This window comes from Lichenostomus cassidix, chromosome 4, assembly GCF_008360975.1.
Source record: "Lichenostomus cassidix isolate B80296 chromosome 4, HeHo_3.0, whole genome shotgun sequence".
NCBI lineage: Eukaryota > Metazoa > Chordata > Aves > Passeriformes > Meliphagidae > Lichenostomus > Lichenostomus cassidix.
The window spans coordinates 20,807,061-20,833,819 of NC_139484.1; the positions used below are offsets into that span (position 1 = coordinate 20,807,061).

The 26,759-nt window shown below is 35.8% G+C and overlaps 1 protein-coding gene and 1 long non-coding RNA gene across 4 annotated transcripts in view; one reads left to right on the plus strand and one right to left on the minus strand.

The window, feature by feature from the left end:
- The window catches only part of TTC29 (tetratricopeptide repeat domain 29), a 228,690-nt gene that overhangs the window by 54,821 nt on the left and 147,110 nt on the right, over positions 1-26,759 (minus strand). For all 3 annotated transcript variants that reach the window (XM_085058203.1, XM_085058202.1, XM_085058200.1), the window contains 2 exons: positions 17,116-17,328; positions 14,455-14,540 (listed from right to left, as the gene is read on the minus strand). In XM_085058203.1, the coding sequence (XP_084914329.1) occupies positions 14,455-14,540; positions 17,116-17,328 (299 nt within the window). The remainder of the gene's footprint in view (positions 1-14,454; positions 14,541-17,115; positions 17,329-26,759) is intronic.
- Positions 6,376-10,575, plus strand: LOC146438002 (uncharacterized). The gene is made up of 3 exons (XR_014851630.1): positions 6,376-6,608; positions 8,482-8,612; positions 10,349-10,575. It is a non-coding gene; the product is annotated as an uncharacterized LOC146438002 (long non-coding RNA).

Genomic DNA, 26,759 nt, shown 5'->3' on the forward strand with positions numbered 1-26,759 from the left:
ATAACTTACAGGTTACATATCTTAAACTATGTTATCTTACAGTAGATAATGCTACCATTTTTCTGATTAATTATTCACACACTAACAGTTTGTTAACATTAGTTTGGAATCTACTGTATTATTATGAACCCTCCCGTAACTGAAAGCTTACAGCTGCTGCATAAAAACATATGATCTTAATTTAATTTAACACTGACATCACCTGTATTGCAGAATTTCTCTTTTCATCTATATTTTTTCCAATGGTGATGACGGGAGAGTGCATATAAAATTAAATCTTATTCTTTCATCCCTCCTCTTTGTTGCTTGACCCAATCTATTACACACATGAGAAAACAGGAAATCTCCAAAGACCCTCTATGGAAATCCTTTTTGCACGTTTCCAAGAAAGGAGTAGTGAATGTCATTTACCAGCTCTGAAGGGGGATGGGAGATGCCCAGGGACATAGGACAGTATTCTGCATGCCCCAGGATGCCTATTTACACTGAGGTAAAAGATTGGGCATTTTCTATTAAGACTGTAATCCCTGTTACTGGTAAAGTTCATGGTTCAGAGGAAGACAATGTGTGTGTGCTATTGCTGTGGGTGTCACCACTTCTATTGCTGTTTCCACCACTCAGATTTTCTACTTCCTGAAAGAGTTTTACTACATGCAGCAGTATCCCTGGACATGGCTCTTGTTTTTTAGCTACATAAGCTGTGTGTGCACAAAAAGAAGCATTTTTTAATGTGCAGTGCCCTATCTATCATCCCTCAAGTACTTTCTTAGCAGTTTTGTTCTAATGTTGCATCCTATCCTTGCAGGTCACTGCCAATTGAGTTATCAATGCATTAGGTGTGACAGAAAGAGTACAAAGGCACCGCAGTTAAGAAGTTGTCACATCAGTTCAGAACTCTTCCTAAACTGAATACATACTTGATGTTGTCAGTGCCTGCAGTACATCCCTCTAATAATCCAGGATGGTAGCAGAAACACACACAGGTGTCTAAGAAACAGCTCTTGGTATTGCATTTAACTCAGGGGACCTAGAGCATTTGTTGTAATAATTGTGCCCATATTACAAAACCTGCCATTAGAGTGTCAGGAGGTGCCAAAAATGTTATGTGCTGGACTGAAATCATTCCCAGTTTAAACTGGCCTCTACAATATTAAAATAGGACACAGGACCCCTAGTCATTACTATCCAGCACAGAGAGGTTACTTAGGAACCTAAGGCTTTGGCTACTGCACAAAATATGGTATCTACTAAAGATATCACAAAGCCTAAAAATACAGATAAACCCAAGGAAAAATCATATATATCATAGCTGAAGTGAAAAGTTGGTTCACTGCATCTCTGCAACAGCTGCAAGAAAGTAGTAAGTAAATAAATAAAGGCATTCATTCATATTGATGAAAAGTGTTCATTTTGGTCCCAGGTTACTACTACTCCACACAAATCAGACATTTCACTCTAAACAATGAAGAAATAGCATTAATTAAATTATCTACATGAAAAAGAGGAAATCTTGATAAATTACCACAGAAAAATATGTTCTTCATGTCTGTATTTCAAATGACTCCTCCAGCTCCATGTAATACATAGGGACACAGAAAGGGACATGTGGGCTTGATGGAAAGGAGCTGTACAGTGCTCCTGGATGCTACAACTTCCCAGTATCCATTTATGTGAAGGAAGTGGATACCGTGATGTATGCCCAACCTTCAACACTCAGGATAGAAACATTTCAGAACAGAGAAAGAGGAACAGACAGGGCAGGTTAAAATGTTGGTTCAACACATTAAGAATTATAGAATTTCATCCAAAGTCTCTTGCAATTAGAGTACACTTTTAATTTTCACTTAAAATGAAAAAATTATGAAGTTCACATGCTGGAAAATCAAGTAGAATCAACACAGTGATGCCTGCCAGAATCTGTAAAAAGCCTACAACCAATAAATCAGCATGAAAATTTCCTGTTTATTTTTATGGGATATGAACAACCAGTCCATCTATTTGGCTTCCTGTGGATATCACAGAGGAAAAGACATCCATGTGGCAGAGACTATTGAGTGGGCAAGGCTGTGCCAGTCATCTATCAGCTCTCCGAGAAGTGGATAAATATTGGGAACACAACCTTTGGATCTAATGGAGTTTATAGGCTCCCAGTGAAAGTTTTCCTACCTTTAGATAGAAGTGTATATATATCTATTTATATGTATTGGCCATTCTGTGAAGGGGATAATGACATCCAAGGAAGAGGTGGAATAATCAATAACTAATGCTGAAAACTCCTACACAAATGTGCAGTTTTACTGGCTGGGAAAAATTCAGACAACAAATGAAAAATCATCTTATTAAGGTAGGATGCTTCTGCTGCAGTATTCTATAGCAAATATTGTGTTTGAAAATGTCATCTTGGTAATTTTCTTCCTGTTAAGGAAATGTTAATAAAAATATATAATAATGTGTAAAGACATATTGAATGGGAACATATAAGAATCTATACTGGTAATGGATATTAAAAACAGTGAGTTTGGGTATTACACAGAATTAGCTAAATTTTGTTCTTATAAGTCAAAGTTTCCAGAGATTCAGAGTTACTGAAAGGGCAAAATGTCTTTTTTTTTCCTTTATATTTTGTTTTGTTTGTTATTTTAGAATTAGCAATGTACAAAGAGTTCTAAGGAAGGAAGCTGTTGCAATAAGATTTATCCTGATCATATTAGACTACATTATAAAATTATTATAAAATTTCCATACTGTTTCAAAGACAGTTTGATACTCTTAGCAACTAGTGGGAAAAGATTGTTGTATATTAAGTTGAACATATTAGAATAATGTATTGCCTCAATGTTTCTGCCTCAATATCAAAAATGTAACGTAAGTTTAACAACATAGAAATTATAAAAAACACACCGATTCTGGTCACAGATTAGTTTTTGGATCAATGTGACCGAGCACTCTGACTATCTCAAACTTTCTACTTCTATGCGTCTGTGGAAACACCAGCTTAAAAAAATCCAAAGGACATGAAAATTAAAGTCTAATACAGAAATGAACAATGGGTTTCAATTGCTTTTCCTCTTTTGTGCAGGGTATGAGAGGGTTGAAGCTGAAGGTGGACTTCAACTTTGTCTTCCACGTAACAGACCACAGGACAACTCCTGTGGGAGCATCCACTCACAAAAATCAGCTCTCTTCCCACATAATTTTAAGTCTGTTGTGTATACAATTACAGTGTCAAAATAAAGTATTCAGCTCTGCTTAGATAGAGCCTATTGGTGGTATGGCTCTCATGCTAGCTCTCTAGCTAGTGGTGAATTTCATATTTACCTTCTTTGCCAAGGAAAATACTAGTCAGATCTCAGGCCCTGATTTACTTCTCAGTTATCTCAGGATTATGCCAGGCTGACCCTCCCGGGGTTATCCATTAATATAAAACAGATACAGGAGCTCCTCCTCCCCCAAGATTCTCCTCCCTCCAAAATCCCACCTTTTATTTTTTATTGTTGTCACACCTGTACTTCTTCCATATGTACATGAAAGACATGCAGGCACACCCTATTTGCATACACAGGACTCAGCCATAAGGACAGGCTGTGCTGAACACTGATACATCTGGGGATAATGGACAAAAGAGTAAATATTGGAAGTATGAATTTATGTTGGATAAAGAACATCTATCCAACTCAACACAAGATTAATGCTACTACCAGCAGTTCACTGTTTTGGTAAAATACATTTCTCTGACAAACACACAATGAGATAACATTGATTTATAATACTGTAACTTTAAAAAACACAAAAACATAGTTCTGCTCTCAGCTTTAGATTTGATATTGTTGCCAAACTTTATTGGAAATACATTTATTTTGATTTCTGCAAATCTAGCTGTGTTTAGCCATTTCACAGCTGGTGAGCAGGAAAGATGCTTCTGCCTCATTTACAGATCTTGAACATGAATCAGACAATCAACTGGACCATTAGTCAAAGAGATCACTAGCTAATGATTCCTGACAGGCACTGCAGTGGCAGGCTAGAGGCCCAGCCTGGCTAGCAGCATCTGACTGTTTTTCTGAAGCCAACAATAGGTGTTGGTAGACAAACAATGCAGTCGAGTGAGACTACTGGCTTTGCACCACTTAGTACCTCTTAAATACTTTCAGAAAAGCCCACACAGTTCTGACTGCTGCTAAATAATCATTTTGATATAATCTAATGAAAAGAAGAGACAACAGAACTGTATGCATAGCCACTTTGCAGTTCAGTGAATTCTGCTCAGTACCTGCCTCGGAAATGCATACTTAAAAATTAGGAAAAAGTGCACTTTTAATTACCATAATTTAAGTGGTTACACACCTGTGGCTATCCCAAGTAAAGTCAAAGGGAAGTTTCACAATACAAACCCAGACATATTCTTATTTTTGCCAAAACATAGCATGGGAGAGGTTGGAGAGCAAAAAGAAAATTGTATTGTTCAGGTCATGTATTAATCACAGTAAGCAGAGCTCATTGATCCCAGGAATACTATACACCAGGATCAACTGAATGTCAGGCCACACCTTGTGAAATGCTAAATGTGTTCAGGCATAGTGAGCATGCAGGGTAGAAACTGCACAGCATTCTGTCAGCATGCTCACAGTTCAGGGATACAGAAACTTGATGTCATACCCCAGAAAGAGTATGATTTGCCTGAACTGTTACTTCTCCCTCTTTGCCACAACTAAAATTCACCAACTTGGATTCTGTGAATGCTAGCTCCTTGTTCTTAGCCACATCCACTTACACAGGACTGTACTGTTTGGATAAATAAACAGAAAAAAAACCAAACCAGAAATCCACAAACGTTGTCAATCTTCCTACAGAGACAGAAAGAATTTGTCTGGAACTGGCCAAATGGGTCTGTTCCAGAACTGTTCCAGGGGCTTTATTTGGACAATGCATAACATAAGCAGAGATGCTGGAGCAAAGGGATCAGGGACAGGAGAGGGAAACAGATGAGTTCACCCAGAAGTTTGTGCAAGTCAGTGCCAAAGTGAAACACCCTAGTTGAAGGCTTTCCAGAGGCTCTTGCTAGGACATGGCTATCACTGAGGTGCTGCTTTGGCTCCCACTGTCCCAGTGGGTAACTAATCCAGCCCACACTCCTCCTCCCCTGATATACTGGGCTATCAAGTGCAATATTTACCCTTATGCTCTACAAACACGCAGCAATACATGCTTCTGGTTACTCATGTCTGCATCTGCTTGAAGGATTAAAGGAGGCAAGACAAACATTTCACTCATCCCTTCACAGTCTATCAAGATCAGACCTAAGGCTCTTTGCCTGGATCAAGTCTTACATGCATGCTTCATATAATATTCAGGGTATGTACATTTTGCTTTGATTCTGAATGGATGATATGTAAATATAAGTAACTAATTGAAAAAGTTCCTTTCCCCAGAGTAATTTCAAACTTCTGTTGGCTTCCACAAGGTCAGGAGTTCACCCTGAGTGCTTCATTTTGCTGCACAAAAAGCTTAAAAGAGATGAAATGTACAGATTGAATAAATGTTAACTTTTGTTTCTGCGTTACTGTCCTAATTCTGGCATTCTGTGCCACTAATAAGTATATTAATTCTAATTTTTTACACAACAACTTTGAAGGAATAATTTTTTTAATTCTTATACCTCATAAGGAGTATTATTATTCATTCATATTTAATTTTTTTAAAAGTCATCCAGGTCCTTCAGAGCAAAAAACTATACAGACATCAAATCCAGGTATTTTCATTTGCTATTATTGTACAATTTGAAATTTCTACTGCAAAAGACATTGCCCTAGTAAAGGTTGTTGCAATCTATATTTAGGACAGGAATGTAATGTTTTCCAAGCCAGACATTGTTGACATATTTCTTCAAAATAAAGCATGGCTTAACAGTCTGGAGTGAAGAAGCTTCATCTGTTACCCTTTAACAGCAATATAAGAGGAAAAAACAGTTTATGTATCCTTTCCATCCTGACAGATGTGACAATAGCTGGAAACACTGTGCCTGCCAAGAGCTTTTATCAAGTATGTTATAACAACTAGTAATAAGTGTAAATAATAAATGGCTACGATCTTATGGGAAACGGTGGCAATACTAAACAATTTTTGGTGCTTGCTGATGGGAGTCTGCTAGTCTTGGAATTCCCTGGCTTCCCAGTAGAGTTTTGGCCTGACAATAAACAACAGTTTAATACTTTATCTAATCCCAGCCAGGAGGTAAGTTCAACAGCAAGCTTTTGCAGATGTTCACATCCAATAATCTATTCATAATTGATGAAACAGGGAGGTCAGATGTAATGGTTGCTACTATTCCAGCAACAAATAAATGGTTATTGACAAAACAAGGCAGTGTGGCGCTGAGTGCTGAGCAGTGACAAGCATGAAACAGGGCTGAGACAGAAGTAGTGATGTGAATATAGCCCTTCATCTTGAGAATTCCTCAATGTGATGTGTGGCACGAGGGCCACTCTGACACATAAGCAGATGGAGGTGACTTGTAAAGGAAAAATGAGATTCTGCAAGTACATAAAAGACAAAGGCAGAGCCGGGGGAAGAAACAAGGAGAAAAGGGTGGACAGGACTGGAAACTGGGGGTAAGTGCAATAATGTGAATTGTTAAGAAATGTTTTTGTGTAGCAGCATTGTGATCCAGATGTCTGGACTGCTTTTATCAGATTGTTGTCTCTACATGAATGTACCTGGCTGTCAGATCACTGTAGCCTGCTAAGACGATAATATCATACTATATATCTGTGCATGCTTAAATGCCCATTACTGCTTAGATAAAGCACCTATAAATATTCTGCTTCATGCTTATTAATGTCTTTAGTCTGCCCTTGAACAGATATTTTTAATGACACAATATTTTCCTACAAAATCAAACAAACAGTTAAAATTTGCGTAACAACGGCACAAACTGCAGAGATAAACTAGCAAAGCATAAAACCAAGTTATGTCAGTTAAAAAACATTACTTTTCTGCAAACCAATATAGAAGTTAAGGAAGAGTTCTCATTCAGCTGAAACCCTTATATTCAAGTTTTAACCCATGCAATGTAGTAAAAGAACTAATAGACTGTTCTTATTAACTGAATGAAACTTGAGTCATTTAGATGCAAATAGACACTTGAGATCTTTTGCATCCATTTCAGCGCTAAAAGATAGTATTTCTACAATGTTTACTGTGTAATATACTACTATGAAAAACAGCTGAATGAAACAGGGACCTTTACTGCTATGTGTGGTCATAAAAAGATTTCAGTAAGAAATATTTTAAATATTAATATTACTAAAATCATTTAAAGCACCAAGGAATGTGAAATCGATTTATTTAGAAGTACCATTTATTTCACACTTTGCTACCAATTCTTTTGATCAGCCCTGAAATAATACATAAGCTGAATGCAAAACAGCAAAACAAATTGCTTCTAGCAAGAAGGCACCAAGCTCTAGGTTTTACACTGACACACTTCAGTGTTTTAACTTTTCAGGTTATTTATCTATCAAAGGATAAATTTTAAACTCCTCGAGATCTAATGCCTGAATCAAGATCTCTTCTCCAATCTAGCCATCTATGGTTCTGATTAAGCAAAGTTATTAAGCATTTGCTTATACTTGAATATATGACTTGTCCCCCTGAAGTCATTGAGCCCAACTGAATTGAAATTTAAACACATTTAATAAGTGAATTGCTGTAGCTTGAACAATACCAATTTGAGCAACCAATCTAATTTAAAAAGCCTTACTTTACAGAAATTTTTTTTATAATCTATTCATTAGAATTAACCATACAATGGAAAACTAAACCTCCCAGATTATGGATACATTTGCATTTAAATACTGAAATTCCTGAATTTCTACAGTGTGGGTACAAATGCCTCCTTTCTCACAATACATTAGGAGTCTGACTTCTGTAGGTATATTATCTAACAGAATTAGAAAATTTTTCTTGCAGTTTTCAGCCATTTGCTACAGCCCTGGGTATAAAATGTGCAGTTTCACTAATGGCTACACACTAATGGACTGGCAGTTCCTAAAATCTTGTATGTTATTGTTATTAGGTAACATAAGCTATGAATTTAGACATGCTGTAATTATTCATTTCCCTCAATATATGCAGCATTTAGGTTCTGAGGCTTAGCACACCTAAGCTAGAAATCCAATGTAGTCTAAACTTTATTAAGTAAATAACCTCTATAACACACAGCCCTACTGCTTTGTCACTTTGTTCCTAGCCTGTGAGAATGAAATGAGTGGAAACTTTATATTGGCAGGTGTCAAAAAAAAAAAAGGAAATAGGAGAAAAAAGAAAAAAAGGAGCCTATTTTATTAGCTACTCTAAAAAATTTTCAATAGAGTACAGAGAAAATGCCTAAATCACATCTTGTAACTGACAGAAGACAGTTCCTGGAGTTTTAGAAATCTCAGGTGGGGCAAGGGGACTAATTGTAACCTTTCCCATAAACAGACCCTGTGTGGCTGTATCCACAAGCTGGCTGCCAACCTGCCTGGGAAAGCACAAGGAAGAGCCATTCTGCACCAGCCACAGCAGCAGAGAGCACACAGAGACTGCTCCACCCCAGCAGCAACACCAAAATGGTAGGACTGAGCTGAGGCTCCATGACTGCCAAGTGCTCTGCACTCCATGCCTTGTGAAAAGCACATGTAAAGATATTTTTATTCCCTAGCAGAGCAGTTTAAGGAATTTTTGTGGCTTTGTCCTCAATTTTTCAACATACTAGAGCTGAGCACTCCAATAAGGGCAATTTGCTTCTTTTGAGGTCAAATATAACAATTAGCAACAATTTCATGGAAATGATTCAGAGTTATCCAAAGAATTCTCTTGATCTTAGAGTATCTATTATTATGTAAATATACTTTTACTAGTGCTGCACTGCACTGCCCTCCAGTTCTTTTGCATACTCATACAGAAAGTGTGTTTGTGTGTTTAAGTGTTTGCATGTGTGTGTAAGGCAATAATAAAATAATAAATAAAGAATAATAAAATAATAAAAGATATAACTTTTAAGTCGAGTCAATATATCACCAAAAATAGGTTTTGAATTTTGGGAAACCACATCTGATACATTAAATAGCACAACTCCTAAATGCAGGACGTCTAATATATATATTTTAAGTAAGGCTACATAATCTTATATATAAACCCAGCAACTTTCATACTGTTTCAGAATTAGAAACAAACAAAACAATGTCCTCCAGGCATTGCCCTCAAAATTGGGGTTTTAAACTTTTTGTCACCAACTTGTATTCAGATTCCTGAGATCACCAGTGGTCAGATAATCCTAAAATTCTGAAAAGGCGCTACAGATTTATCTAATGGATTGTGCAGTCAAACCTTCAACTCACTGCAGTTATCTCACTCATTTGGGGTGTATGAATGAATAAATTGAAAGTTGTAATGGATGAGATGGAAATCCACCATCCATGGTGTTTTGGAAGCCATTCTTATGGAACATGAGACTCCTGAAGAGTAAGGTCAATATAAACAAGTTGCTAGTGCATTTATTTTCACAGTTGCTGTGGGAAAACATGGAAATGTGATAATGTGATTTTCTTATCATCAGAAGATATTCTTGTGGCACGTTTATCTTGACAAAAAGCCACATTGTTGAAGGGAGTTTTTGTGCTACCATTAACCAACCAAAATGCAATTTGAACCACAGACTGAAAAGGAAAATGAGAGCATGTTTCCAGGCAACTATAGTGGGCACCAGAACACCAAGGTGCAAAACTGTGTGGTGTATGGAAAGGTATTGAAGGAAAGTAGCATTACTGCACCTCAGGGATAATGAGAACCTTTTTTGCCCCAGGTTTTCAAGAAACTGGTTAAGATAGAAAAAAATCTTATCTACATTAAACCAACAGAAGAAATCCTTCCTTCACAAAGAGACTGCTAACTTTCATCTCCAAATAAGAAGTCAGAACTATCTTTCACTTTAAGAATTAAGTGCTAAATTAGCAACAAAAATATTAGTTTAATCAGTTGATCAGACATTCATCTCTTTCCTGAAGTTCCAGGTCTTCTTTAATATTCTCAACACAAATAATTTTTAATTTCTTAATTCCCTCAGTATTTGAATCAGTATATTTTGTCAGGACAAAGTTCACTCCCAATAATATTTCTCTCATATAATTTTGTTTGTATTATCTTCACCAGTGTCTAACAGTAGTGGGACCCTTCAGGAACAGGAAATTGAATCAGTTTCAGAACTGGGCCACACTTTTCTCTGTACATGATCTATTGTCAGCATCAAGATCAATCAGAAGTGCCTACCTTCACAGAACACTCAACAGTTTGGGTTTTTATTCCTCAGATATGGAAACCACTAAATTCCTATATGAATACAGTTTCAAGAACAGTTTAAAAATCACTCAAATGAAAGTGGAGCCTCTGGGAATTACGAGACCTCTTCTTAAACTGGTATGCTAAGCTGTTTTTTCAAGCATGTGATGTCATTTGCTACGCTGAAAATGTTACATTTCATTACTAATGGCTAAATATCATTTAGAGATGCATAAAGAACAATATGGATGGTTTAAAAGAAGGAAGTTTGAAATAATTTCTATTGAATAGTATCTTTGGATGTGTATTCTGAGTCTCCATTTGAGAGGTTTTTTTCTTTTTTTTTTGTGGTAACAAGAATGAAAGCTTAAACCTAAACTCAGTGCTCTACTCAGACACCACTGACTTGAAGTTCAGCCTTCTAACTTCACATGCTCATTCCTCTCAACCACCTTACTCAATGTTTATGAGTTATTCAGAATATCTGCACCCCAGCCACACTCATATTCCCCCCAGCTGCATGAGTGGAGACAGAATTTCCAGTTTTGATACAGACTTTTTAAGAAATTAAGTTTATGGCCATTAATCACCTCTGATTGCTTTAATAGGGTCATTTTGAATGTGAAGATGTCTTTGCAAGTTCATAAATTTTCTTGATAATTTTATGCCTGTGGCTTGTATATCGTAATTCTGACAATTCATGCAGACAGCATTATGTCATAAATTACCACATTTAGCTTGGCATGTGTCTCAGTACTCATGAACACTGCCTCTATTATTTAAATATGTAAAATATGAAACATAGGATTCAATATTCAAAATAAAGAAATACTTAGAAAAAATGCTAACACTTAGATGAGGAATGAGGATTGGATTTTTCCTAATGATTTGGGATGCAGCTCTAATTGAAAAGAAAAATTTACCATGATAACCTATACTTAGAGGCAGTCTTGAAAGCCCAGTCTAAGAAAAAAAAATTTCCCATATCACACGTTAGATTACAATACCTTATGCAAGGTTTCTAATGACACAGGAATGTTTCACTTAATGCCTTGCTTGTATAATGAGTGTGAGGAAAAAAAAAGTAAACAGTAACTTCTACTTTAAAATTAGCCTAGTTGGAGAACTCTCCCTGACAAAATCTATAATGTTTAAGGTAAAATCTATATAATGTGAACTATTAATATTTTGTGGAAAAGCCATTAGGCTTGATTATAAACCGGATGATATGAAAAATATTATGAACATATCCCAGTGCTATTGAATGCAATTAGTTCTCAGGCTTTTAAACTTGCACACACTTTTATTTTTACATCTGAGTAGCTCCACTGAAATCAATCATATATATCAAATCAAATTAAACTAATTTACACAGATTATACACCAAATCAAATCATGTTAAACATCAAGTCCCTAGCAAATAAAAAACCTTCTCTAACAAAACCAGCCCATTCAATACAAAGTGACTGCATATTTTTTATAGAATAGGCTGCAGCTTAATCATTTCAATCTTTAATTACTGCATCAGATAATGACTATTTTGAACATATGCTTCTCTGCCCTGCTAGAAGACATGAATGAAAGAGAAACAAGTTCATATGCATGATACTGTGCGTGCATGTTGGGGGAGGCTAAAGAGCAAAAGGAACCAAGTGGCAACAATTGGAGGAAATGGTGTCTGTAACAGCTGCTCCTTTCAGATTCCCCTAGAAGGAGACTGCCTGAGGTGGACCACAGCACAAAGGGATAAAGAAGATGAAAACTGATGCAAAGCAGGGAAATAACTGCTGAGACCCCTGAGTCTACATCCGAATAGTCCCAAGCTGTGTGGCAAGACCTCTTTAGCATGCTACAGAAGCTGGTGATGAACTACATATTACCATGAGGCAAACTGGCTCCTAGCAGTATTGTCTGCATGTTATGTGTAATGATAACCAGTGGGCCCCTGGGAATAGGAGGCAATGATTTCATCTCCGTAAGCATCTGAGCTCCCCTTGGATACAGAGACCATTAAACTGAGAACAGAAGGGTAAATTTTAGGCAATGATTTCCAATTGGAGAGTGAAGACAACTTGTGCTCAATGGTACTGTCAACCACTGATATTTTACTGCTGTCTGTATTGATCACTGTAAAGGACAAAAGGAGCTAAAACTCTACCTCTTTTCTTGGTCCCATAGAACACACTACATTCTTTGAATAAAAGAACTTAGTAAGTTTCTCATGTGATATTATTGGTAATGCCATTATATTAGAAAATGCCACTGTATCATTAACACTGAAAAGTACTGGTATTTCCATTACTGTTAAAATAACACTTTATAGTCTTAACATAATGTATAATTTGTTTTGGTACGAAAGAGACCTTCTTGCCCTTGTACATTGCTTTCTTTAACTGTCAGGGGTTTTTGTAGAATTAAAAATCCTAGGCACAACCTATTAGTAATACATTTAAAATTAATAGTAGTACGTTACAAAATTCAGGGTTTCAGAAACTTCCTTTAAAAAAAAAACTGCATGCAACAAAAAGAAATGGAACTTCCAAATGATTGCTGGAACTTTTTGACAGCAGAAATGCAGGAACAATGAAGGGAAAGGAATAGCTATAAAATGTAAGCAAAATTGATCAGAGGAAACAATGCCAGGACAACCAATATTTTTAACATTTGCAAGGGTAGTTTGATCCTTTGTACATCCTGGAGAGATTAGGCATGCATGCTTCTTTATCTAGCACAATTGTTTAACTTACTGCTCTTCATCATTCACACTGTATATTGTGACTCACAAAAACTTGACAGAAAAGTTACTCAGGTAAGAATGCCAGCACACTTGTCAGGAAAAATACAGTGGCTGGTAAACTGCAGTACAAAAAAATTCTGGTGTAATCTCTCACACTGTTTTCCTGGAAGAGATCAAATATCATATTCTCACTGGTGTTGCAACAACTTGATACAATTTTATGAAATTATAGGGAGCTTTTTAGTTTTGCAATATTTTCACATTCAGCTACAGGCTTTAACTGCAACTGATTGGGAACAGGCTCCCCCCTTCCAGCACTCAGTTGATTTATGCAGAAGATAGGACTTTCAGCATTGAAGAATTATATATAAAGGTGGTCAATAAGTTCTAGAAAAGTCATAATGAAAATGACAAAAAGCACGTAAAAGGACACTTCAAGACAGAAATCTAGAACCCCTCCTACACTGCAGAAGCCAAGCAAGTAATATTGAAAAGTATGCTGAATTTATTCTGGGACTTTTATTGCTCCATTTCTGAAAAAAAAATCATCCAACCAAACCAAAAACCACCACAACTAATACCCACAACGAATGACCTCTATAAAACATGTTCATTAATAGAATACTGAGTCATTCTGCAGTTAAAAGAACAAACAGAAAGAGTAATTATCCACCTGACTAATTGCAATAATGAACAAAATATTCGAATTTATTTTCCATACAACATTTTTAAGAGGATCATGGAGGACTGAGACTCGTGATTGGCACAAAAGAATCAAGCTGCTGCTCATCTTTCCTTTCACACTTGCCTATGAAGAAGTAAGGAAACACTCCTTCTAGAGTAGAATTCCACATGTACAACTCTCACTGTCTTAGAATTATTAAGGCTCAAGGGAAGCATCAGAAGGAGTTTGAACTCAAGTATCCACAGCAGGAATTGCATCCAGCATTACAACTTTTCAAAAGCAATTAATATTTCTTCTAAATTTCTGATGCTCCAACAATCTCAGTGTGCAAACTGATATATTTTTCATTGTTGCTCACAAATACACTGTACCAAAATAATTTGCAAAATTGGTGTTTTATACAAAACACTAAATAAACAGAGACTGTTTTGTACATGCACATATACAGCAAAAGGAAAGCCAGTCACATATAACCTGAATTGTCAATTTTTATTATGTCTAACATATCCAAGAATGGAAATCTGGACTCCATCAGTTCTGGAATTTATTGGAACCACAAGTGCTTGAGCCACATGGATCCCTGCCTACAGAACTAGATACAGTTATAAAAGATCTGTGAGCCAAATCTCTCCAAGTGTTTTCCACTCTGCAAATGCCTAAGATGCCAAGGAGGCAGTGAAAGCCTTGAGAAAGCTAAAACAAAGAATAAACTTACTGCTAATGCTGTCTCATATTCTCCAGAAAACTGGTACGCTAAACTTAAGCAATAAGCAGCTTCTCCTTGCATCTTCGTATCACCTCCTAAAGAAAGGATTAAAGGTACAGTTACCAGTGTGACCTGAACAAAAGGACAGCAGTACAGACTGCTCTTGCAGGTTCTTAAATAACATACAGATGTTAAAATACTGAAGTAAGTTTTTCCCTTTCCTTACCCCTGCCATGTCTCTCTTTCCAAAAACATAGAGTGGTAATTAAAACCAGAGGCTACAGACTCTAACAAAGCTCACCAAGAAAGTTCAGCAAAATCATAGAAAATATCTTTCAGTAATGTAGAACAATCAGACTAACACGTGTAAGGTTCTCTGTCATTAATTGTTTAATAATGGTCCTCGTGTCTTCACATTAGGAAATCATAGTAGTCTCTATATTCTCAATTTAAAGTGGCTGAAAATACATAATAAGCCCTAATATATATAAAAGCATGCATTTTGCTAATGGGAACCTTAGTGAAAAACCAAGAGAGAATACCAATAGACCAGATTCATCTCTTACTCTCCTGGCTGTTTTGCAAGCTACTATAGGTTAAAGTAACTGAAAAATGAGTAACTTATACTTGCAAGCTGTACTTACAGAAAATTGTGTACAGGCTGTTGCTAACTAAGGTTGCTAACCTTTCCAGCAAGGTTTTATTTCACTGATACTGGTCTAACAAACATTGCTTGCTGGTCCTTTTGCATGGCTCCCTCAACAGAAAACCATCTATTTGATGCCAAAATAAATACAAACTAATTATGTAAGTTCTTAAAGTATCACACTAGATCCAAAAATTTCCCTCCAGAATGAGAGTAGCCATAATAAAACCCTTTAGATGAAATTAAAGTATAAATATCCAAAAGTACAATCTTTCTGTTGCTCAATACCAATCTGCTCCAACACAATCAACCTGAAGCATAACTGCATAGCAAGGTATTTTGTAAAACACATACATAATAATAGTTACAATGTAAAAGGAGATTATCTACTTAAAGTTGTCAGACTAATTCTGTCTGTCCGAACACATAGAAGCCTACATCTAGTTCTGAAACTCTCTGAATGATGATAATTGCTGAGGCCATGGCAGCTATATCTATAGCACTTAAGATGTTACTTAAAATTATTAAAAGCCTGTAACTCAAAATCTTGATGGTCTTTTCCAGTATTCAATATCCCTTAAAAGACTTAATAAACCAAAAGGATACAGCAATGCAGTTTCACAGAAGAGTAAGTTAAATGTTTCTAGGGACATAACTTTCTTCCTTGCTTAAGAAGAGCTTGAGAGTCTGAAGTGGGTAATATCTAAACCTAATTAATGAAATACATAAACACAGATGATGGTGCAGAAGGAGAGAATGGACATCACAGATAACATCCAGTAGCCAGAATGGCTCTGGAATGAGGACCAGAGAACTTGCTAGAAGGAAGCTCCTAAAGCTTAAAGGTAACAACAGCACATGCATTGTGTACAGTGATATGTGATACATGCCTTAGGAAGCCTTGTGAAAGTGATTGATTTGAAATAAGGGCACCAAAACATCTGCCTGATCAAAATAAGATTTGGAAAGACATCAGATCCATTTCAACAATCTCTTGATATCCAGCAATTTCCACTAGCAATAAGGTGGCATTGATAGGGAATTTCATCAACAGCCCTTCTAGTTACTACACTAAATATTAAGAGGAGCAGTTTTACTGTAGCTGTGATTTAAGCATATGGAATAGACAACAGCTATAGAAAACACTAAAAACTTGTATTATGACCTGTACAGTCATTATGTTATTTGTCACAAACCTTACTTTAAAATCTGGAAAATATTTTTTTTGCCATTTTTGATAGTTTCTATTCCAACTACTATTCAAAGACTGGATCACAGATTAATGCTCAGCACACATTATTAAATTAAAAAAACTAATGCATGTGCTGATAGATCTTGAATTAATATATATTTAAACATGAACCTTCTTCATTGTGAAGATGTTCAAACAGTGGTAAATCTTTTCCAGAGTGGTTATGGAAGCTCCATCTGTGGAAATACTAAAAACTTGATTGGATGTAGTCCTCGGCAGCCTGCTCTTAACACTCGTATGATTTCCAAGGGTTTCTCTTCCTACGTCTGCTATTCTGTGATTCTCCAATTTTTCATGTTAGGGCTCAAAGTATTTGTGAGTATTAAGATAGAAAATTTTGTTTGCTTATGATAAAAACCTGTCTTTTTCAAATATTAAATAACTACGTAGAGTGAAAAGGTAACTTTTCTCCCACAAGATAGTACCAGTCAAAAATTGCCAAATCAGCAGTGGCTAGCCAATCAAAATCAGCGACCTAAGCTTCCATCAGTGACCTCACTTTCTGATTATGAGTTCAAAGTTTTATATAATTATTCCCACACGGCTGTCAGGTTCTTTTTGGAGATAAAACTTTGAGGAACCTAAAACTTTTTTTGCTGTCAGCAAGAAGCCATTTCTGCTTCAGTGAGATCTGCAAGTGTATTGGTAGCATTTGTCTTTGGATTTAACAGGAAATAATCACCCAAACACTTGACACCTTCTGCTTTACTCATGGGAAAATCACGGCATGCACGCTGAATGAAGGAATGGGAAAGCATTATTTTCCACCTACCTTCTTTTGCCATCTTTAAAGCTTTAATTAGCATTTTGATGGCTTCTTGGTGTTCTTTCTTTTCTAGCATTTTGTCTGCTAGTAATGTATAAATTCTCCAGAGTTGCTGACAAGCCAGTGAATTGTAAGTTTGGCCTGTCTTATCCTTCCACGGTGTGCCCTCTACTAGCTGATAAAATACCTCATAATGCTCAGCAGCTTCCGTGACATGACCTGAAAAATGTCATTCATAATTAAAATCAGTGCAATCAACAAAAATTGTAAAAGTTAGTAGTCCATAATAACTTTATCATTAAAAGTAAGTTGCAGCCAAACATTCCACAGATTTTTTTAAGACTCTTCAATACATAACTCACAGATTGCTGGAAAATACTGTCAAATTTCACCGTACTCAGTAACACTCTAATTTAAATTTATGATATTTTAAATTAGCTTTCCTTTGTAAATTCATAATGTTGAAGGGGTGGGATTCAACAGATGCAAACTCAGGATGTTCTAGAAAATAATTTTTTCCTAGATTCATGTAGCCTTTCTGGTTTTCATACATCAAAATCACATCTATGCATCAATAATCACAACTGAAACTGTTCCTCAAGTTCCTTTTCCCATAATGAAAACCTGTGCTGAAAGATTTGAAATGTGGAGGATAAAGGTATCAAAACAGTACAGAAAAACTAAAAATCTCATTCAAACAAATTAATAGATGAAAAAAGCAATATCATGCAAAGTAATTTATTCAACAGTTATTGCAAGGCCAACACTGGTGAGTTTACCTAGTAGATCTACTACAAGAGCATTAACCACTGATAGATTAATTATTGAGCCTGAAGTAATACCTTCCAGTGTCTTCAAATGTAAGTTACTCAAACATCTTTAAGGCAAAGGAAAGTCTGACGATAGAATTCAATTCATCTTCACATGCAAGTAGTTTTCTCTCTACCTTCAGCTTGATTTATCTCTGTGCGCACAACTCAGTCTGAGAAATTTCCATGCTTTCTGGACAAGTTTTTGGAAAGAACAGAAAAGCTGATGGGAAGCAGGTAAGATAAGACCTGAAATTTACATTTCATTTACATGAAAAAAGAGTTTAAAAACTCCATTCTGGTCTCAGTATCCCATTTAACAAAGAATATCCTACAGCAGGGAGAACTGTGAATGTGACCCTGCCTTCATAAGTTCGTGTGTGTGTGATCTATGTCCCATAGATCATCAATATATCAATGGCTATTTTTATTAAAAGCTGAAACTAACCTTAAAATAAGTTCATTTAGATGTTTGTAGTTTACACCTCTTCTGAGATGTGATTTATAAGGAGCTATTGCTGTTTTGCATCCTTTTTTTACAGCATTACATTCAAATTGCAAAAAGAACCAGGAAGGAGAAAAATTGTTTCCCCGTTGTAAGAAAGGAAGGGAGAAAAGCCTGAAGAAGGATCTTTTCACATTCCTAGAGAAAATGAGGTTATCTCCTCAGGCCTCTAGCCAACCTAGAGGCAGCAGAACAGCTTTGACAGATTTCTCTTATTAACTCAATTTAGATTTGTCTTTTGCATATGTTACCCCTTTATAACCATGCTTTCAACTTTGCAATATAAAACATAACTCATCTTTATTAGAATTAAATTTATTTTCATATTAAGCTTCTCTGATGATTAAAATGAGTTCAACTAAAACTGACAAGCACAAGAAGCTCCTCTTTCAAAGACACAATGAATTGAGTGTCATAGACAAATAATTTTATGGCTCTACAGCCTACAATTTGTGTTAGAGTCCCAGAGGACACAACAGGTGTTGAAGAGTGCAGTGCCAGGTAAAAGAGGAGACACCAGGCTTTATTCAGTTCCATTCTAGCTAGGGACAGATATTGGAGAAATGGCGCAAAACACTGGAAAAGTAGGAAAAGTTCTATACATTCTTTCCAAAATATCACATTCTTGACATCAGACTGCACAAATAGAAAGGCAAAGGGAAATTATCATAAACAGTACAAGATGTTTATAGACTCCCTGACAATACACATAACAGGAAATAGATATGTAGATTTGCTAAATCCAGATGAAATCTCTTGTCCATTCTTAAGAGGCTTCCAATTTGAAATTCTGCCTATCCAGTTCAGCTAACTTCTGAGGACAGAGTCATCTCAGAAGACAACAGAATTCCAGTTATCCAACTTGCCAAATGCAGATTTAAGATACTGAAGAAGCTCTTGTTAGCTTTGTGACAAATGACAGAAAGTTGAGTTGAAATTTAATGTTAATAGTTAGAGCCAGAATTTTGTTCGCTTGGATTTTCATAAGCACAATCAGACCTTCTCCTTGAAATTCCCCCTGAAGTTCATTAATAAATAGATTGTTCTTTTGAAAGGGTATTGTCATACATTTGGGTGATCTGGATACACTACATGAGTAATGGATTCTTTAAAAGAATTTGATTCATGTGCTACTCAAAAGCTCTTAGTAAGAATGGGAAGCAGCAAACAAATGAATGGTATCACCTTGAAGCTGAATACAGTACCTCAGGTTCTCCTAAGACACTGTAACATGATACCTTAACAAGACACATAATTTAGGTAAATAGTACTTGCAATCTTAAGAACTATTATTCAGATTGTTAGAACTATCAGCTTTGGTGATTCTTACCCAAGGTTCCTCTCTTGCAGTATCCCCTTGAGAAAGTTTCTGTCAGACTAGAACTCAAACTCATACATTCTGTGTTCTCAAGTTCTCAAGAGTTGACCTAACCCTAAGAGCTGTGACCTGACATTCCTTTTGCCAGATCTCAGTGAAACCTCTTTGGAAACAAACCATTTACATTCAAGCTTCAAAATGTGAAAGCAATATGATTTTTTTTTTTTTTAAATATTCAAATGGATGTATATTACATTTGTCTTCACTGAATTACCAAGAAAGATTGCGAAGAAAAAAGTGTAACAATCTTTTCAGAGGGCTGGGTGAGTTTATTCTCTGCCATGAGTCAGTTCAGCTGGAATTGATCTGGCCAGTGCATTCTAATTTTTAAACACTAAACTACTGCAAGTGTTGGCTGCGACATACACAGAACGCTGCCTGAAAATCTTGATGAACGTTTAAAGAAAGCAATTAGCCAATTGCAGAACATTTCTGAGAATAAGAGCATTTTTTTCTCACTTAGGCAGTGACAAGGAAGAGTTTTAAACTACTTTTATTATGAACTGAAAAAAACCCCAAAGACTAAAAAAAGCAAAATGAGAGGAAAAACAATGGAGTAAGAAAATCACTTGAAAAAGTTTGCAGAAATGTATTTTTATAGGTCTAGGAATTCAAAGAGAAAATCCAGAAGGTGTTTCTAGGAAATCCATGTTTGAAAAAATCTATTTGCAAAATGTTACACGAAGCAGTAAAGCTATTTTCAGCTGGCAACATTAATAGCAATTGCATATTTATTCTCACACTGCCATGCAGAATTTATCTCACTGGATACCAAATGGGGTTGGAGAATCTCTAATATCTCTCTTCCCTTCTTATAAAAGGAATCAAAAACTAGAATGGTAACTCTTCCAACATATGTACTACCACTACTAAAATGTTACACTTTTATAATTTTTTATAGTTTAATATAACTCAGGGCATAACAAAAGAAATCCTATCAGCAATAGTTTTATCTCAAATATGGGAGGCAAACATTGTCACTATGTAATTCAGGGAGTAAAAAATCAGTTTTAAACAATTATATATGAATATAAGACATTACTCTTTCACAAAGATTTGTGCTACAGTTTTCACTGAGTTGCTTCGAAGTAAAAAAATAAATCTATTCATTCAAGCAAAATATTTCAATGTAATTTTGTAAATACTGAAATGTTTTTATATAATCTAAAAGTTCATTTATAATTCTCCTTCTTAAAACCCAATCCAAAAATACAGATTTTTTAATATCAAAGTAGATATCAAACCAAAAGGGGTATATACAGAGACTACAATTTTGCCTTTTTTTTTTTTTTTTTTAAGTAGAAAGATTGACTAGATATTAACACAAATGGGTTTAAATGTGAAGCTGCCATAAAAGCAGGCACATAAATGTAATTCTCCCAGCCGCTATTTTGATGCACATTTTTGATTCCATGAATATTTTATGAAATGGCCCAAACTAAAGCCATATAACATTCCTGCATTACTGATGCTTGCGCCCGTAAGCTACAAACATTAGAGGCATGATTGAGTGCATTAAAATGAACTCATTCAGCAGTGCATTGATTACTTGAAGGAGGAAAAAAAAGAAGTTACTCCCACTTAAGAAAACAGCACACAAACCTGAAGTTTTCAATAATGAAATTAAAGATGCAAATTTGAATAATGTGGTATTTAATAAATAAAGGCAGCGCAAAACTATCTGGAATTCTCTACATACAGTCCTGACTTTAATTAGGTGAGATGTTAATTAGGTTCACATATTGCTTCCAGTAGTGTACAGGTAATTTAAAATGTCACAATCTGCAAAATGCAGTGACTGACCTGCTCTAGCTCCATGCCTCAGCAATACTGAGAGCACCTAATGATTTCCTTTTCTATCGGCTCGTATATTTGCCAATGAAAATAATGCCACAGAAACAACTGCCCAAGAAAAGTGACAGGTCTGTTAGGTACCCTGCCTCAGCAGCACCTCTGTAAGCAGAAAGCACATTTAATTCTAAGTTGCAAACAGTTGTTGAGGGCTTCAGAAAATATTCCACCATAGATTAAAACAACAATCTAGAGGAACAATAAACTTCAAGTATATTATAGTATGTTTTATTCTAGAGTATCTTTTGCCATCTCTTATTTTACTGTAGAAGAACACAAAACCTGGCTGAAGCATCAGTTAATGGTAATGAAACCCAAAAATGTTATCATCTTTCAAAAGATACATGCTTACATTTCAGTCTATCTGGTTGAACTACTTGTATTATGCTCAGTTTCTATCCTCAGTTATGACAATTATGGTAGCACTATTCCTGCTGAAATACTTAGAAGACTGCCATAGTTTCCCATCCACAGAGATTGTTATAAAAGTCTTTAACAGAGGTGTGTTCACAAGAAGCATCAAACAAAGCTCTCATTCAGCAAACAGTTGAACCACCTTGGACTCCTGAGGTAAAATGAACTGTACAGAAGCCACTGGTGCAGCCCTCACTTGCAATAACCTGAACTCATGTGCCAGCTCAAAAAATAGGGAAAAAAATTCTGGAAGGGATTTAAGATAAAATTTTGTGGTTTCATAATCCTCCAAGATCCATCCCAAACAAAACCAATTAACAGACAACAATCAAAGTGAGTATTTTAAAAATAATTGGTAAAACTTTACATTAATTTACTTTACAGAAACTGATAAATTTTTTTTCCAGAAAGATTCCACATGGAGTTTCAGCAAAATGATGTAGGTAATTCATAAGAATACTGCAATGACCATGCTGGCTCATCATAGGGTATTCTGACCATTTCTCCAGTTTGACAATACACCAGTAGATCTTACCTGGAGTCCAAGCTGCCCTAGGCCAGCTGAAACAATGCCTGAGAAGTAGAGCACTTGAGGGCACAAAGGAGAAAGAAGGAGATAAAAGGAAAGTTGAGCTTCACACAACCTGAGATGTAGCATCGGTGGATTGACTGCAGTGCAAAAAGACAGTATTTTATCTTCCCTTCTCTGGGTGAAGGACTGCCAGGGTAGTCCTTGGTATTGCAGTTTAGGGGATCATACATTATTTCTGCTTACATTACTTAAACAAGTGTGTATTGTCTGAAAAGAAAAACATAACTATGTAAGCCAGTGAGCATTAGGGCATATATAGTCTTGTCCTCTGAGGACCTGAATTACTTGCCTTAAAGCTCAAGCTCTCAAAATACACCTATACAAACCTAGAGGGCAGTGCAGACTGCAGAATCCACAGTAGAACAGTTCACATATGCTGCATCACACCACCAGCACACTGGGACATCAAAGGTGTTCTAAAAAGGTGCTGCTTAGAGGGTTCTCCCAGAGACACCTCACAAGGTAGGGATAATGCTAGCTTTTCTGGTTGCTTGCCTGCCTGCTCTCTCATCCCTTCCCCTTCTGCTAGCAGCACTACTGAGATGCAAAGAAGGTTTTCCCACAGGCGGCTGAAATGACAGCTGCTTTGGGAATGGTGTATGGTGGACCAGCAAGGGGAAAAAATGACAACCAAACAGGTCTCAGATGAAAATTCCACTAAATTGTCTGTTTTACATTCATATTCAAATGAACCAACACACAAAATTCTGGTTTACAATTAAAATTCCTGTATCTTTTTAGGTTAACACATTTTAAGAAAGCAGCATTTGTCAGACACCTTCATCAGTTTTGATTGTATATAAATAAACACATTGTGATATATATCAGTTTTAATTTAGAGAACAACATTGCAAACAATGTTGAACATTAGCCAAATGACAACATACCCATTTTAGAGAGAATGGAATTCTTGCTTCATGATAATATTCAAGCCTTCTTTCATGTTTACAAAGCATCAAAGTGCTTTCAATATGCAAAGGCTACCTAAGATGCAAAATGTATTCAGGAAGCTCACACTGTAAGGCTCCAGGCTCTGGATAAGAGCAGGCTCACACTCAGTGGGATGCTCACATTTCAGGTTTCACAAATATTTCAATGTCTATAGGTGGGTATCCAAATGCAGAAAGGGAAGGGAGCAGAAAACTCAATGACGAATGGCACATACTTGGCAGTTCTGTTTTTCAGGGCTTAAGAGCTTTTTTAATTCACAAGAGCTAAATGAAAACAAGTTATATTAGTATTTAACCTCAAAGATTAATATGATCATTCTCTTTTAAACAGAGAAAGTGACACTGAAGCAGATTAGTTTTGCTAAATTACTTTTGTTGCAAAGTCATGTCAAATGCTTGCCTCAGTTTAAATATTGGTTTTTTGGCAGTGTTTACATTTTCTTCAGATTCAACCCAGGTCCCCTTACTTTCCATAGCTTCCAATAATAAATTTATTATCAGATGCAGCACTCCAGCACTGGAGCTGTTCTGTGGTGCAGACGATTTACTTCAAAAGTGTGCTCTGAGTAGCAGTTGGACTAATGACCTGCTAAGGCCCCAACCAACCTGAATGTTCCTCTGAAGAGTAAGACAGATTTTTATTAACAGCTTCATGCTTCTTATACCTATGGCTCCTACAGATTATTGGTAATGGCTGAGGACATGCAACCCCAGCAGCTCTCAGTGACACTGGAAAGGCACCTCTGGAAACAGCCTCCTTTATCAATTACTGAAAGGAAACACTGCCTCCAGGAAAGTTTATGATGACAACTCCTGGTCCAGCTACAGTATTCCAAGACCTCTCAAAGCTTTGAAGCAAAGAAAAAAAAACCCTCTGAGTGAGAGGGCAGCTTCATCTCAGTACTAGTCATTAAGCAGTAAATAATTAAAATACCCTGGAAAAGACAGGTAAAAATACAAGCAGCAATGTCAGTAATAGACATGAAAGAGAAGAGAGGGGAAAAAGAATTTAAAAAAGCAAAGAAATAATTCATTTGAAGTTTTAATAAAGTTTCATTTGCAGTCTTGTTTAAAGATATATCAGACTTTAGGGATGTAACCTAATTACATTTTTATTCTAAGTTCTATTCAAATATCTTGGACTTTGAATCTTTAACACAGATCAAACAGAGTATAATTTACTCACGGCTATCAATACTTTAAAAAGATCTCTTCATTAAATGTCATAGTCTTATGAACATTCACATAAAGCAATCAGAGTGATATTTGCTACCAAAAACATTTAGAATATGATTCATACAGAATTTTTATATAAACACTTCATCTGAGTGCTACACATTATATTCAATCACACATCAAATGTTTTTTTGAAAGTATTTCTGATACATCTTTCATAGTTCAATGTAAACAGCAATAGTTTTTTTCCAGTAGTTTTATGATTTGAAAATGAAATTTACAATCAGCAAACACCTAAGAATGGAAACTAATTTGATCTTTTTTCAAAATGTCAAAACTTCTATTAAAAATGCAAATGACAGAGTTTAGAATTAGCACCTGTGCACTGCTGTGAATATTCTGAAGAGCTAATTGGAAAGCAAGAATACAGACCTGTCCTCAAGTGTTGTATTAGAACTAAAACATTCTCCATTTGAAGAATTAGGCTAGAAAAGTCAGAATGACCCACTGAAAAGACCAAATGAAAGGATTAAAGAAACTTACTTTTTGCTAGTGTAAAGAATATTATTACCTCCCTGTGCTTAATAACAAACCTTAATTTAAATCAACTGAAGGAAAAGCATGTAGAAAGTATTCCATTTTCACAAGACTTCTTTTCAGAAGTGAAAAGAACACTACAGAACTCTCCCTGAGTTCTCTTATTCAAAATATGTTTATTACCAATAATTTTTAATGATAAGAAAAAAAAATTTTAATAATATTTTTATTAACTTAACAGGCCCCTTTTGCTTTCATGTTGCATGTTCAGAAGCTTCTTTCAGACTTTCTTAAGACTATGCTAATTTGAACTGAAAACATTCCTAATTTGTATAACACTAATTCAAAACAGTATTTGTTATTTCAATACCAGTAACAACCCTGTAATAATGTCATTTACTGGCAAAGTACTTTCTACACTTGCAGGAGGATGAGTTCAATTATTTAATAAACCCTTTAAATCTGTCCTCTCAAGAATCTAGCAGGATTTATGGTTGCTTCTGACTGCTACTGACTGACAGAGAAAAGCAGCATATCCAAAGACTATCTCCTAGCAATTTGCTGCTTAAATTTTTAAAGTTATGCTCTTTAATCAAGTTTTTCCCAGCTAACTTATATATTCAATTCTTAAGCAATCAGAAAACAATATAACTGCTTTGTAAGATGGAGTAAGTGCAGAATAACTAAGGAGAACTAGCTTCAGTTGTATGGTGAAAATCAGTGACTGCAAGTGTCTTAAATAGTCCAAAACTGGGTATGCAGAAGTCCATGTCCCATTAAGGGAAGGCTTTTTTGTGTTTTTAAAGTTCCCTGATGTGGAGACTCTTTTTATATGTATGTCTCTACATTAATCTAAAATTTAGCAACAGGTTTAAGTAGGTAGGGGATTTGGAAACAAGTATGTTTGAAGGCCTGACCTATTCCTACATGCCTTTTTCTGAAAAAGCTATTTGGAAGAAAAATAATCACAACTAGGAATAAATTTGATAAGTTTGTAGTTTGAGAAATGAAACGTTTGGTGAGGAGTGGGGAATATCGTGATAAATCAATGGGATGTGGTTACAACTGGATTTGGTCTTCTATATAAATATATATGTCCTCTCCAAACAAGGAACAGTACAAAAAGACACCATTAGGTTAGTCTCCACTAGGAGACCATATCATCATCCTGTTCTTCGAGTACTTTTGGAGTGAATTTCAACCACATTTGGTAAGAAGTCAGTAGCACAGTAAGTTCCCACCACTTTTTTTGAAATTAATATCTTAAGGCTAGACATTGATCCAAACTCCAAAGAGACAGAAAGAGAGGCAGAACTTGCTGTACTTGTAGAGGGCAGCAATCAGCTTGGCCAGGCAGCAGCATGCTGTCAATCTAGATTTTATCACAGCACACACTGAACCTTTCCAAGTATGAGTGCTGTAGAAGAAGAGGAAATGC